Source organism: Xenopus laevis, chromosome 9_10L (genome assembly GCF_017654675.1).
Source record: "Xenopus laevis strain J_2021 chromosome 9_10L, Xenopus_laevis_v10.1, whole genome shotgun sequence".
NCBI classification, from domain to species: domain Eukaryota; kingdom Metazoa; phylum Chordata; class Amphibia; order Anura; family Pipidae; genus Xenopus; species Xenopus laevis.
The window spans coordinates 32,140,245-32,155,044 of record NC_054387.1 but is presented as its reverse complement, the minus strand read 5'-3'; the positions used below and the strand labels follow the sequence as shown (position 1 = coordinate 32,155,044).

Genomic DNA, 14,800 nt, shown 5'->3' with positions numbered 1-14,800 from the left:
AGCCTATGTTTTGTTCTATAAATCATTTAACTATTTAAAATGTAAAAGCCAGAATTACACTAAGAACTTAATGGGGATATTTCTAGGGATCTAGAATGATTTGAAAACACTCCAGAAAGAACCCAAGTAAGCAGTTGCTGGTGAACATACAGTTTGTGCTTTTGTGAGTTTTACCCCCATCCCTAAGGTTTTTTTTTCTCCTGTAAAAGCAGCTAGTAACTAGCAGACGCTCCCTTGCATTGTTATTTGCATCCCCTCACATATTCTTTCTGTACATGTGGCTGGCTCAGTTCAGTTGCAGTCTGGCCATGGGAAGGTAAGGAGCTGCTTCTAAGCTATGAACCAGCAAAACACCAGCGTCTGGAGATGCATGAATTCTTCTTGCCATTGGATCATTTTCAGCAATGTCATTTGTCTGTATGAATGTTTCCTCTAATGCTTAGAGTGTTATTTCTTTTATGCATATGGCTCTGATCCTGCAAAAATTTCTGCATCGATTATTTTTTTTTTTTTTATAAATTTTGTATTTTGTACTAAATTCAAGAGCATTCAAAAGATTCGCAAATTTAACATTATATTTATTATAAAAATAAATATAACATATTATATTTATTTTTATTATATTAGTCTCCCCTAACTTTTTGTTGTCAATGTTAAGGAGATTTGGTTATATACCCCAATTCAATCGTAAGATGTTTCTAATTGTGTGAGTTATACGGGCACATTCTTCACGGATTTACGCATCCCTTGGGATGACTGGCTTAACAGAAAATTCTAGAGTATAAGGTTCTGGTTTAGATGTAAGACGTATTATTGCGCCTCGTCGCTTAACGAACAAAATTGATATTATCTGCTGCAACTTTTGTAACTTTCTGTAATAATAATAAGATGATGTGCTTGCACCCATAATAACTACAAATATAAAATGCTAATAACTTTAGAGCATTGTACATTAATTCCGTCTGATAACATAATTATTAATCATGGTGCCTGGGTGGATTTAAGTATTTTTTTTTGTGCAATGAACCAATTCCAGGACCCAGACAACATCTCAGCACTTTTTGCAGGATCGGATCTGGCCAAAATCCTTAGCCAAAACGAATCAACATCTTAAAAGTCATGTGCCTTTAAAGCACCGGGCAGCTGGCTAACTGAAGTTGATGATTTAATTTCTCATTATACAATTTTCGTTTTCGAAAAGGGAAATATGCAAACTATGGGTTGGATTACGTTTTAGTGGAGGATAGAGTATTTGCCAATTTCAAAAATTATACATAAATTCAATTTCTTAAAAATTCTAATAGCTTTTGTTGAAAAGGTACAAGGATGGGATTCCTTGTCACGTGAAGAATAGGATTCCTTATCTAGAAAGCTGTTATCCAGAAATCACCAAATTAGGTTACTAAGCTGCATCAATCCATGTTGGAGGCAATATTGTTGGGTTTATTTAAGGTTGAAATCATTTTAGCAGACTTATAGGTATGGAGAATAATACCCATTTATCCAGAAACCTCAGGTTTCAAGCATTCTGAATAATAGAAGCTGTACCATCTATCATTAGGTGACAGTATATATAGAAAGAGAGAAAATGGAAGTTTGTGAATTTCTGGACATGGGATATATAAAATCATTTGTATACTTCTATATTTTAACAAGGAAACATTGCTTCACTAAGTAAGCTGGCAGCATGCAGGAAAGATAAATGCACACTGCATTAAAACGGGATTTTTTTTATAAAAGGCGACGCCACAGAAAAAAGTATTATACTACAAAAAATATTTTTTATAAGAGGGGAGTCACAATGAGCACATTTGTGAGACTGATCTGATTTCCAGAGCCACTGCCCCTTTAAGCTTCTAAGACTGCAGCAGTCTTTTAGCACATCTGATAAAGAGACGAGAATACCCCGTGCGACAGAAAGGTTGATCTATTAAAAGTTATCATACCTTAACTTAACAAGTTGACGTCTTTTGCCTAATAAATACCACTCTGTTTCCTGTAGCTGGAAACACACCCCATCAAACCTGATACCATCAAAATAAGACAAGGGAATGCTATAATAAATTAAATTATGATTGTACAACATTTATTACACGTTTATTAAAAACAGATATTGTATGGGCTCCAAATAATACAAGGTAGTCTTCTCTTCGTGAAAATGCAAATCAGGGGTTTGCTTATCGAAAATTTCTAAACTATACATGAGTTAATTCATTGAAATTTCATGTTAACGATGATTTGATTCAGTTTAATTGGATTAAATTGATTCTGTTTGTAAAATATTATATTGGGGGGTCATTAAACATTTGAAAATTGAAAATGCATCAGATCCATAATTGTATAAATATGCATATATATGTATATATATATATATATTACCGCCATAAAAGTCATGATGATTTAGTCTAAACTGCCTGCACCTATTCATGTGCTAATTCAAGACAAATACAAAATAGTAACGTAACCTGTATTTAGGGTATCAGAGGTGTAAAACGAGCAGCCAGTTAGGAAGAATGTATTACATTTATGCTCCATCTCAGGATAAGTGGCTTATTCTTCCCTATATTGTTACAGTCCATCCATATGCATATGTAGGCACAGAGGGCATCCCAAAGCATCCCCCTCTGTATGTATACACTGTATTGCTGCAGAACACAGGCAAGACTGCATACAGAAAAAGATTAAACTCTTTGCCCTCCATTTTGGGAGCCTCCAGGAACAAGAAGGACACCATAAAAAATACAAAATGTTTGTTTTGCACCTTACCCCCTTCATATTAAATACGTCCTGATATGGCTGTGGCTTGTTCAGGTTCTAAATAACTAGGGTTAGTGCTTGTTATTTATAATTCAGTATATTGTTAGATTGCTGCACCATTGCTGCTCAATATTATTTTTTTGGTAGAAATCAAACAGAAACAAATTCTCATGGTATAGCTTTCAATACGTGTTTCAGTTATACTGACAGTTTTGGTTTTCATTGGCTCTTATGAGGAACACCCCAATATCTATATAAACTGGCTAATAAGAGAAATCACAATTAAGCATATCCAATTAGAGAGGTGGAAATGTCAGCATGAAAATGAGCCTTAAAAATATTTACATATATGCGAAGTTACACTAATCCATGGGAGTTTTACTGTGTGTTTTCCATTTACTGCACATTAACAGCATCCTTTGAGAGCAATCTGAAAAGAGTGTGTATCATGATTTAACTCCAACTCCATTCTCCATTTGTTACTCAACTTTTGCGGCAGATTAAGTGCAACCCTATGTGGCATAACAACCTGTTCTCTTTTTATTGTACAATATAGTTAATGATTACCCAGGTAAAAACAGAAGAGAATGTTAATGTTATTACAAATTGTTCTAGATTAAGGCTTTGCCATGGATGCACTACACAACAGTAATTTATGATGCTACAAATGTTGTAGGTTTGCACTGTTGTATAGTTCTAACCTGAAGCCAGTGATACAGCATGGTACACTAATAAGCATTGAAACTACAGTGGTATAGTTTGCTGCATAGTTCTGCACTAAACCCATACTGCACAACAAATATTTGTGTAGTTCTATAAGTAGTTAACAAGTTGAGACAAGTAGTATGGGGCCCAATCAAATGCCCCAAATGTAAGTGGTAAATCATTAATGGGCACATAATTGTGCCTGTCAGAAATCACTGTCTAAGGCAGGGATCCCCAACCTTTTTTTAACCCAAGAGTCACTCTATAATGTGAAAATTTCTAGGGGTACAAAATGAGCGCTGTGATTAGCAGCCCCATGTGGATTGGCAGCCTACAGAAGGTTCAGTTTGGCAGCACTTATGGTTTATATGCAACTAAAGTTTGCCTTCAGGGCAGAAATTCATAAAAGAAGCACCTGCTTTAAGGCCACTGGGAGCAACATCCAAGGGATCTTAGAGCAACATGTTGCTCATGAGATACTAGGTGGAGATCACTGGTTCACCTATGCTGTGCAGTCTGCATCTTGCCTGGGTTGGTACAAGGCAACCCTGTCCTTACCAGCTGAAAGTTGCACGAGTGACTTGATGGGACAAGAGAGAGTTCTTCCCCCAGTGAACGTAGGCAGGTTTGTATTCATAGGCAGGTTTGTATTCATAGACAGTATGGTGGCTCTTGCAGCAATTGGGTCCTTGGTTCCATTCTGGCCTGAGCACTATCTTCAAGGCGTTTGTATGTTCTCCCTGTGTTTTCTTCCAACACTCCTTATAAAACTGTCCATAGTGTGTGTGTGTGTGTGTGAATGTGATAGACCCTTGAATTCTAAATAAATGTTGGAAGAACTGGTGTATTTCATACTGGAGCTCGAAGCCCTATGCCCTTCCTACAAAATACAGAAAGGTTATGACCACTGAGAACACTACTTATATCCTCATACTTTATCTCCAATTTATATTCTCTTCATACACACTGTATCAGATTTCTTATCACTGTGGGTGCTGCAGCTTATGTATGGGAGAAGTCATTGAGTAGTTCTAATTAATGCTCAGATTGATTTAAGTTGATAAAGACTGATTGTATTTAGTCTGGTGCTAAAATAGTGAAAATGTGAATCTAGTGACAATCTAGTAATGTAATATATAGGATAGGACTGATCAAGTGACAGTAATGTATTATACAGGATATACAAAAGAAGATTATAAAGTTTAATAAAAAACCTATATATTTTTTATAACAAGTTTTATGGCAGTATATACTTTAACACGCTTGAGCCAGCAGGCACAGCAATTATCCTTTAACTGGACTTTTATACAAATCCTGTCTTTGTATTTATGGCATGAATAATGTCATACAGATAACTTGGAGGCTTATATTAGACGAATGAGTTCCTTAGTACAAGAGTGGAATGCTTTATAGTGGTTTTACAGACATAAAAAAGATTTGTGAGGTATATATGGGGGAAAAAAGCAGGAAACTGTCTCCTGCAGAACATGTTGGATGGAGTGCTAGCTAATTGTATGCAAAAGACTTGTTGGGTATGATGTAAGAGCATCTGTATACCTCATGTGGTCAGAAATTGGCCCGGTCAGTGAGCAAAGCTTTACATAGATTTGTTAAAAATCGTGTAAGAAGAATGGGTTAATCTGGGGTAACTTGAAAATTTTGAAGAGTCAACTATAAATGCAGTGCATTGGGCAAAGTGCATTTTTAGGGCTGAAATTGGCAGAATTCTAGCACCAACATTTTCAGAGTGAGCACTGCATTTCAACCCTGTAATTATCTTCATGGTCAGGGTAGCCTTAGCTTAGTAGGTCAGTAGGGGCACTTGTGCACAATTCAGCAAAAAAATCAGGATGGAAGTAGGGTTGCCATCTGTCTGGTTCTGACCCGGACAGCCCTGTTTTTTGAAGGGCTACCCAGGTCAAATTGATTTGATGTGGCAACCGGCCAATCGTTTGCCACATCATAGCCTCACCCCTGATGTCATAACCCTCTTCCCACAATGTCACAACCCAACCTCCTGTCACAGGGGCCTATCGGCTCCCAGCGGGAGTAGTCCGGACCAAGGAGGAAGCTTGGCTGTTAAGTCCAAGTTCAAGGTACAGACAAGGGTTCAGGAACAAAGCTTAGTCAAATCCAGGCAGAAGTTCAGAAGGCAGGCAGATAGTAGCAAAGTCGAGGTTCAGGCAGGGTCAGATCCAGGAATTATCAAGAACCCAGGAATGTTCCAAATAAATCCTATAATCGGGCATTGAACCCATGATCTGGAAGGGCTTATCTTCAAATTTCGCGCCGAGTGCATGACGTCATTGCGCCGCGTCAAACCACGTGGGTCATGGGTGCCGCCATCTTGGATCCGATGCCGCAAAGAGCGCCATCGGGTACTCAGTACATTCCCATTGCACCACGGGCCGTCCCCTGCCCGAATGCAACTGGGCCAAAAGGAGGCAACCCTAGATGGAAGCAATGGTGCTTTGCACAAATATAAGGAAGGGCTATTTAATGTATTTGGATGCATATACAGGTCATTCCGAAAAAGGGATTTTTCTGTAATTTTGATCTCCATACCTTAAGACTACTGAAAAAATAATTTGAGCGTTAAACACAATAGGATTGTTTTGCCACCAATATAGATTATTTCTTAGTTTGAGTCAAGTAGAAGATACTGTCTTCTTGTTACTTCTTGTTAAAAAATGAATTATTTGGAGTCTATGAACATCAGCGCATTAAACATTTGTGTCAATTTTTACAGTGTTTGCCACTGCATTCATAAATGGCCCGTCATTATTGTAATAGCGATCGCACAATTACACTAGCCTGAGCACAGCAAATTGCGGAGATGTTTTAGGTATTGTGTCGCCTGCATTTTTTATTAATATGTTTTGATTTCTCCATTACTGGTTCTTTAAATGTGCCTAACCAGACTCTCCCACCAATTACACAACCGTAAACAAGTGGTACTTGCCAAAAATTAAACCCCAGAACATTCACCGAGGTGCAAGGGTTGCAGTTCTCAGGAATGCTTACTCTGTTCTGCAAAATACAGCCCATCACTAATTGCAAACAAACGCCCCTTCACTCGATCTGATTCCTGTGCCTGTTCTCTTTCCAGAGGAAACCACCACACTAACCATGTGTCATCTGTAACCTAGTGTCTGATTCAGAGCGACAAGCAGACAATCCTGTCTATACAGTATATCTGGAACACAAGGCACAAGCTGGACTGTGACAAGCACTCCCCAAACACACCAGGGAATTCTTCTATGATGGATTACGTATTTTCACGGTAGGTTCAGAATTTCTTGCTTTCTGGTAAATCATGTATAAAAGTTTAAAACTGCAGTCATTTACGTATATTGTATTTAGCACACTGCTAGGCTGCCGAGTGGCTGAAGCTGATGTAAATTTGGAACTGAAGTGTATAGGGACATTAATTAACACTTTAAGGATTTAGTAAGTAGCAGAGGTGCATTTTTATTCTGATTAACATAGCAATATATTTATATCCTTATTGCCTATTCAAAGGATTTAACTTGGTCAAGCAATTTCAAAATGTATAATTTTTCAACTTAACTTGATCAGTGGGGTAGCAGTTGTGCTGTAGAACATGGAAAAAATACCAGAATCCGTTGATACACAAGGAGGGGGTAGTTTTGCTTTCGAATGCACAGTCCTCCCTCAGTATACCACCTAAATGATACAAGGCAAAATATTATGCTATGAGCGTGGTATTGTGCAGTGGTTCTTCACATTTAGGAGGTTATTCACTAAGTTAACTAAGTTTTTTGGGCAACAACTCGAATTTTTAGAGAAAAAAAAAACGAAATTTTTTTTTTTTTGAAGCTACAAAAAGTCAGAATCCGAAAATCCGCCATGTCAAACTTGTCACGCTCATGTATAAGTCAGTGGCAGATGTCCTTTTTACAATTTGAAGATATCATGATCTGTGCTCTGTTCCATCCGATAATCTGAAAAATTTTTGGGGCAATAACATGAAAAAATTTGTTTTCCGGACCCAACCTTTTTTTTAGTTATTTTATTGATACATAAGATAAAATCATGGATAGGAGTTTGGTCGAGCTTGGTTTAATAAAAATATGAGATAAATTCGAGTTTTAGTAAATAACCACCTTAATGTGGGGACAAATTACATTTTAGGTGTACATTAAAGGATATTATAGAAACATAGGGATATTTTTTCCTATAGAAAAGATAAAAGAACCAGAGGTCACCCCTTTAGACTTGAGGAACAAAATGTTAATTTGAAGCAGTGTAGGTGGCTCTTCACATTGAGAGCAGTAAGATGGTGGATCGTCTGCCGGGTGATGTTGTGATAGCAGATTCTATTAATGCCTTTAAGAGGGGCTTGGATGATTTCTTGAACCAGCAAAATATCCACGGCTTTTGGGATCAGGTCGTTTAGTATAGGTATATATAGTTTATATATGTGAGTGTTTGTACAGTATGTGCACATGTAAATGCATTGGGGTCATTTGAAAGGTTGGAAATTGGTGGACTTTTTGTCTTTTCTTTCAACCCAAAAGAACTATGTTACCAAATTCAATATAGTGTTCCACACATTTGTGTAGAAATCAAAGTAATAAAATATACATATTGTAAGACAAGTAATAATTGCCTGGATATTCTAGAAATAGATTTACCATTCGGTTCAGCTTTGTAACAGGGTAACCACATTTTACAGTTCAAAAAACTCTGAGCAATCAAGCTACAAAGGGATCACGTTAAAGGAATGTTACAAGCTGGCCCCAAATGCTGCCAGCACTAGCACGATTGCAGGCTTTACAGTTCCCACTCGATGAACCTCAGACCCACTGCGAATGGTTCCAGGAAATTCTTGTTCTGGAAACTAGTGTGCTTGGTTAATGGTACTGAAAGCAATTTTAGCTTTGCCAGTAAGGCTGTGGTATTATTACATTTAATTGTATCTGTAACCTGCAAATAGCTGAAGGGAAACTTATAAGCGTCATACAGTGTGTGCATTAAATAACACATCCCTTTTATTAACTAGCTGCCTTTAGTTTCTTAATGATCTCGGCGCCACCTTTAATTACAGGAGCAGTGGTAGAATATTTGTAATCTGGAGGCCAATTTTAAGACACAGTTAAAAGAAAAGTCAGATTCTTTTGCAGCATAATACAGGCATGGGATCTATTGTGCAGCATTCCTAAGAATTGTTTCTTTTGCAGATGAGGAGTCTTTCCGTAATGTGAAGGACCATGCTTTAAGGCTAATACAAAAATATCTAAAAAAAAAAAAATATTCGGATAACAAATCCCATACTGTGTGGGGCACATTTACTTAACTCGAGTGAAGGAATAGAATAAAAAATACTTTGAATTTCGAATGTTTTTTTTTTGGCTACTTTGACCATCGAATTGGCTTCTTCGACCTTCGACTACAACTTCGAATTGAACGATTTGAACGAAAAATCATTTGACTATTCGACCATTCGATAGTCGAAGTACTGTCTCTTTAAAAAAAACTTCGACCACCTACTTCGCCACCTAAAACCCACCGAGCATCAATGTTAGCCTATTCCTTTGATAGTTCAATCGAACGAATATCGCTAAATCCTTCGACTTCGATATTCGAAGTCGAAGGATTTAATTTCGACAGTCGAATATCGAGGGTTAATTAACCCTCGATATTCGACCCTAAGTAAATGTGCCCCCTAGTGTTTTCTATGAATGCTGACCAGAGTAACGTTACACAAAACAACAATAGCTTAAAATGCTCTAGGACAGAGACCTCACTGTCAGGATAAGGATACAAGGAACTGCAGTACACAAAAACTGAAGTGTCACAAGTTTAACAAAACTACCATTTGGATGTATACTATTTTGATATTTTATTAAGCTAGCCTATGGTCAGATTCCTGGATCAGAATACTGCAGATTTACCAGGGCTGGTCACCAATTTTTGATGCCTTGTTCTTGTCTTGTTATTGTGTTATAGTTACACAAATGGCAGAAATTGTGCTGTATATTGAAGATTGATGCCGTAAAAGACGTAACTGCAACGGCAGTCTACTCTTTATCAACACTTCTATGTGATGTCTGGTCATCAAAAGATCAGTTTATAAGCATTTTATTATGCAATTAAAACATCACCAATTGTGTTACTAGAAGAGTCATCGTCTGAACAATGACGTTTGGAAATCTGGGTATTAGCTTGCCTTGGCTGAAGATTTACAACAACAAAAGAGTCCAGACAAATTCCAAGTGAGATAAGGTAAATTATTACCAAAAATAAGATGAACGTGCAACGTTTCGGAGCTCCCGCCCCTTTATCAAGCATCATTCATCACATTGACATCATATCCTATTTAACATACTCAGTACTCTAGACACACCCATTGGGTTAATCGCACCAATCAAATATGCAGTTCTAAGACTATTCTGGTTACACAGTCAATTTCCTATCTTAAACTAGTATCTATAGGCAATCTGTTACAATCAGTCACAGTGTGTCATATCAGAAAATGTATCAAAAACAAATGTATCAATCTACTCCCAGCCAATTCCCAGATAAACAATAATTACAAAAAAGCATAAAGGTCATATTCCCTATTAAGATATAGTGTTTGTATAGTATGGATCCAAAATTTCTCTCTTTTGGAGCTGTAGGAGTCTTGCCCCCCCCCCCCCCCGTCGAGGGGGGGCAACAGACTCCAGCACCAAGAACCGGATGGATGCTGCAATATGTCTAACCAATTTAAAGTGTGCTGGAACAGGTAGTTTCAAAACTTCCTTTCTAATTGTGGATTTGTGTTGACTCACTCTGTCTCTAATTGGCTGAATTGTCTCTTCTATATAGGCCAATCCACAAGGACATTTGAGCATGCATTACATACTCTGAGTCACATGTGAAATGCCCTCATATATCAAACTTTTTACCAGAATGTGGATGTGTGAAAACATTAGAACGTATCACACTTGAACACTGATTACACCTCCCACACGGATACATGCTGTCTCTTAATGGAGTCAATACTCGCTGTGGGCTGGAACGTAATGTTCCAAGGTCAGCCTTAACCAGCCTGTCCCTCAGATTCTGAGGACGTTTATAGGACAATAGAGGAGGTTCCCCAAACTCCAGGATATTGGGATAGGCCCTTCTTAGAAGTGGCCAATGCTTATAAATAATTTGATGAATTTTCCGTGCACAAGGATGATACATATGTCCAAATGGTATACGAGCTTTCAACTCAGGTCTCTCTTTTCTCTCCTGAATAATTTGTCCATGGATATGGACTAAGTTTTGGACGGGTTAAGTGCTCCACTCCATTTTGTACAGATATATATAGAAATGCTTTGGGTGTCCGCACTCGATCTCCAGTAGAGCAGAGGTGCATGATCAATGTTCTTAATATGCAGTAGTAATGGATCAGCACACTCATTGTAGAAGTGAATAAAGTGTTTTTATTGGTAAAACAGCATTGTTATATATATATATATATATATATATATATATATATATATATATATATATATATATATATATATATATAATACACAAAAGCCATGAATATCCTGTAAATTATATCCTTATAAACGGTGAGTTCTGATGTCATCAGTTATAAATGGTGAGTTCTGATGTCATTTCTGTCACATGACTCATTGAAATTTGTGTATTATAATAAATAAAGTACCCCCAGTTGAAAAATATGAGGATATTAGAAGTTACCTCGGAGTTCTATGACCTGTATAAAAACACGAGGCCGAAGGTAACTTATAATATCCTTATATTTTACAAGAGGGGGTACTTTATTCACTATATATATATATATATATATATATATATATATATATATATATATATATATATAATCTGTTCTCAGTGTGCAATGTACCAGGCATATTTCCCTTTACAAGCCAATTTTTCCCTTACTGTGGCAATAAAAAAAAAATCTTGTATTTTATTATGAAAAAATTACAAACTCTATTAACAGAAAATTATATTAGTAAAATCACATCAGAAAAAATTATCCTTGATTCCATTGTAAGAATACCAGAGTTTAAAAGCTTATTTCATTATCATGCGAATCCTAATTTATTCCCATCAAAAGCAATATTCCAGACGTGCTGTTCTTTCAGCTATTCTTTACATATGACAATGTGACTAGAACCCTGCGCACCTGTTGCACGGTCATTGACAGTACTATAAATGAATGAGCATATGCTAAGCATTCAGCCAACTGTACAGCAATGTATTTTGGTTTGACCCATGCAAACAAGAATTCTTTGTTTAATTAATTTAAAAGAAAAAATAATTCTCAGCCCTTTATGCATGTTAACTTTTAGCTGATGTATTTGTATGATTCTTTTACACAGCCTAAAACAAGCTGGACCCAACGCAGAAGTAGCATAAGGATCCATTGCCGGACTTCATGAATCTAGATAATGGAGCAGCCCATTAAAGAGGTTATGGGAGCTCCAAAAGGTTCGGAACCTATCCTGATGGAGAAGACAAATAATGACTTTGTGATTACAGTTCCAAGGGTGAATGAAACCCAACTGACAGCAGCAACAGGAGGAGCAGAGCTCTCATGTTACCGCTGCACTATCCCCTTTGGAGTGGTCATACTAATAGCAGGAGTGGTAGTCACTGCCGTGGCTTACAGCTTTAATACTCATGGATCCATTATCTCTGTATTCGGGCTGGTCCTTCTGTCTTCTGGACTACTTTTGTTGTGCTTAAGTGCCCTGTGCTGGAAAATAAGGCAGAGGAAAAAGAGAACAAAAAGGAGAGAGAGCCAAACAGCCTTGGTGGCAAACCAACGGAGTTTAGTCACTTAAGAAACATCTACAGAAAATGTAGAATGATACTGCTTAAATAGCTTGGATCAGCAAAAATAAGTAGTGAAGCAATCCGCAGGTTTGGAATTGTATCACGCTGGAATGTTTAGATTGAAGATGACTTGGGACATGGAAAGATATGTGATACAAACCAGTCATGTGGTGCAGCAGCCTAGCATCCCTTGATCAGTCATGAGATGAACCAGTTTAGAGTTCCCTGTCAAAGCAAGAGTTTCTTCAATGTCTAAAGACTCAAATACATTACATTACAAGCTAAATATGCATCAAACATCATAATAATCTGAATATGCATTGAACTTACAGTATATACTGGATATGCCACACACTAAGCCATTCACATATATTGAAGTATAACAATACCATATGATTAACGGGTCGAATCATATCTGAAACAATTGCTGATTATTTAGATTAATCGAATCTAAAATGATTTAGATCAGTACTATCAACTTCAAGGCCCTGTCATTTTTATGCAGTAAGGGCCTAGCAATAAGTAGTCAGATTTTTGGATTTCTTCTTTTCATTGGATTTTATTCGTTTGCATCAGTCTTTATGGCTGCAGTGGTCCCTTCTGGGTGAGTGGTCATGAAATACCTGAGGTGTTATTATTATGTATTGCTAATGTTATATCAGCAGGTGCTCATTTCCATTTATGTTATATCAGCTGATGATGACTTCCTTATAAAATGGGCCTGAAAAGATTAAACCTATTAAAATCCCAGTGCAAACAAGTAAGTGTGCACTCGTATATGTAGTTATGCTATACTGCTAAACCAGGCAACAGTAACCATTTCTAAAAACACATGCTTGGAAAATGAGACATTATTTTAAGCTGCAGTTGGGGGCTTTGATATATCTGGTATAGAATACATAGGTACACATGTATCATACCATGTAATTCAAATTCTTGTTGCATTTTTCCTGACGCCTGATGGGAAATAAATCCAAACATAGGCTAATCATATATAATCGCTACATAAAACTGTAAGATGCAGATTTATTAAGGTTTGAATGGTAAATTCGAATTTTCAAATTTTTTTTTTTTTTTGTCAAAACTCAAATTTTAATTCACCAACTCGAATTTGAATTTGAATGTGAGATTTATCACTCTCGATTTACTCTCAAACAGTTCTAATTCGAATATTCCTCAAAAAAACGTGTTGTACAGGTCAATGGCAGAGGTCTGACGAACCATTTAAATATGTTAATTGCCGTCGTAACATTCAAGTTTTTTTTTTGGAGGAAAACTATTCGAAGTCGAGTCAAATTTTCAGGTGATCGAATATTAGACGTTCAAGTTTTTTTTAATTAATAAATAACCTCCTATTCGAGTTGTGAGTACATTCAAGTTTATTACAGTTAAAAAATTTCAAATTACTTCTGTCCCCATGGGTTTAGTCACAGTAGGAAAAGTTCCTCTGTAAAGAAAAAAAAGCATATAATCAGCACTTTATAACTAATTACATCATAATTAGTCTACACTTAAGACCAACATATATAACAGGCCATGGAGTGTTTCTCAAGATAACACAAAAGCAAGTTTCTGCTTAAAATAATTCTGTTCTGAATTGCTGCCTATACAATGCAAGGTTGTTTCTAAGCTTAACTTAGATGATCAGTTTACTCTTAATAACTATTCTAGGACATGAAACAACAAGAGCAGAACTACGCAAAGCAGTTGGGGTAGAGCTGTTAAGGAGAAGCAACTGATGGTAGATTGAAGTCAGAATTATTATTTTATAATTATTTTTACAGTTTTATTGTCTATGACCTTCATTTGAAATAGCTGATTAATAGACAGACGTTTTTTTTTTTTTTGCTAAGGCACATGACTTTCATGGTACTTGTAGTTATTTTTTTATGATTAATATTATTACTGTAATAATTATGGTGTATTTAGGTCGCTATTTGTAATTCTATTTGCCAACAATGATCGCACTATGTGGCCCTTTGTATCGAAAAAAAAAAAATCAACTTTTGTAAAGTAATCAAAACTAGCACTTTTTTTGTCTTTTTTTGTATAAAATATACATTTTATTAAAAAAATGAGTGCTGCTATCAACATTTTCTGTTATACTTTTACTTTTTCTTTGCTTACATTTATATTTGTGATCCAAAGCATTTTCAGGAAGTTTGTCTTGTGCGTCTGAGTTTAATTATTTTTAGTTACAGTTTATGCCATATTAAAAAATGTTCCAGTTAAATCCTGGAGAGGAGTCACACTCAGGAAATTCTCAACCACATGCTAGAAATAACATTCTCAGTTCATCTTGTGATGTTATTCCAGGAGACACCTTAGGAATCAGAAGCACCTTCCTGGAGATAGATGATTCCTAGAAGTCTTGCAGAACTTATTTAACTACTAAATACTTTTTCTAATAATTCCTAGATGTTGGTTGTACTCTCTAGAAAATACATATTTCTGGGTTTCAGACTATTAGGATTGAAAGCATGTCCATTTGATCTAGAGAATGTCCATTTGATCTAGAGAAGAAATGTTG

General features: G+C 36.4%; 1 protein-coding gene across 2 annotated transcripts; it reads left to right on the top strand.

Annotated features, from left to right (window-relative positions):
• The first annotated feature begins 251 nt into the window (after positions 1 to 251).
• On the top strand, positions 252 to 14,269 carry tmem100.L (transmembrane protein 100 L homeolog). 2 transcript variants are annotated; one of them, XM_041575679.1, is made up of 4 exons: positions 252 to 316; positions 6,572 to 6,745; positions 9,436 to 9,711; positions 11,814 to 13,030. In XM_041575679.1, exon 4 carries the CDS (start codon positions 11,883 to 11,885, stop codon positions 12,276 to 12,278), a length of 396 nt encoding a protein of 131 aa, XP_041431613.1. In that variant the 5' UTR covers positions 252 to 316; positions 6,572 to 6,745; positions 9,436 to 9,711; positions 11,814 to 11,882; the 3' UTR covers positions 12,279 to 13,030.
• Positions 14,270 to 14,800: the final 531 nt, after the last annotated feature.

Coding starts and splice junctions, on each gene's coding strand:
- tmem100.L (XM_041575679.1), top strand. CDS start 11,883: ATGGAGCAGCCCATTAAAGAGGTTATGGGAGCTCCAAAAGGTTCGGAA.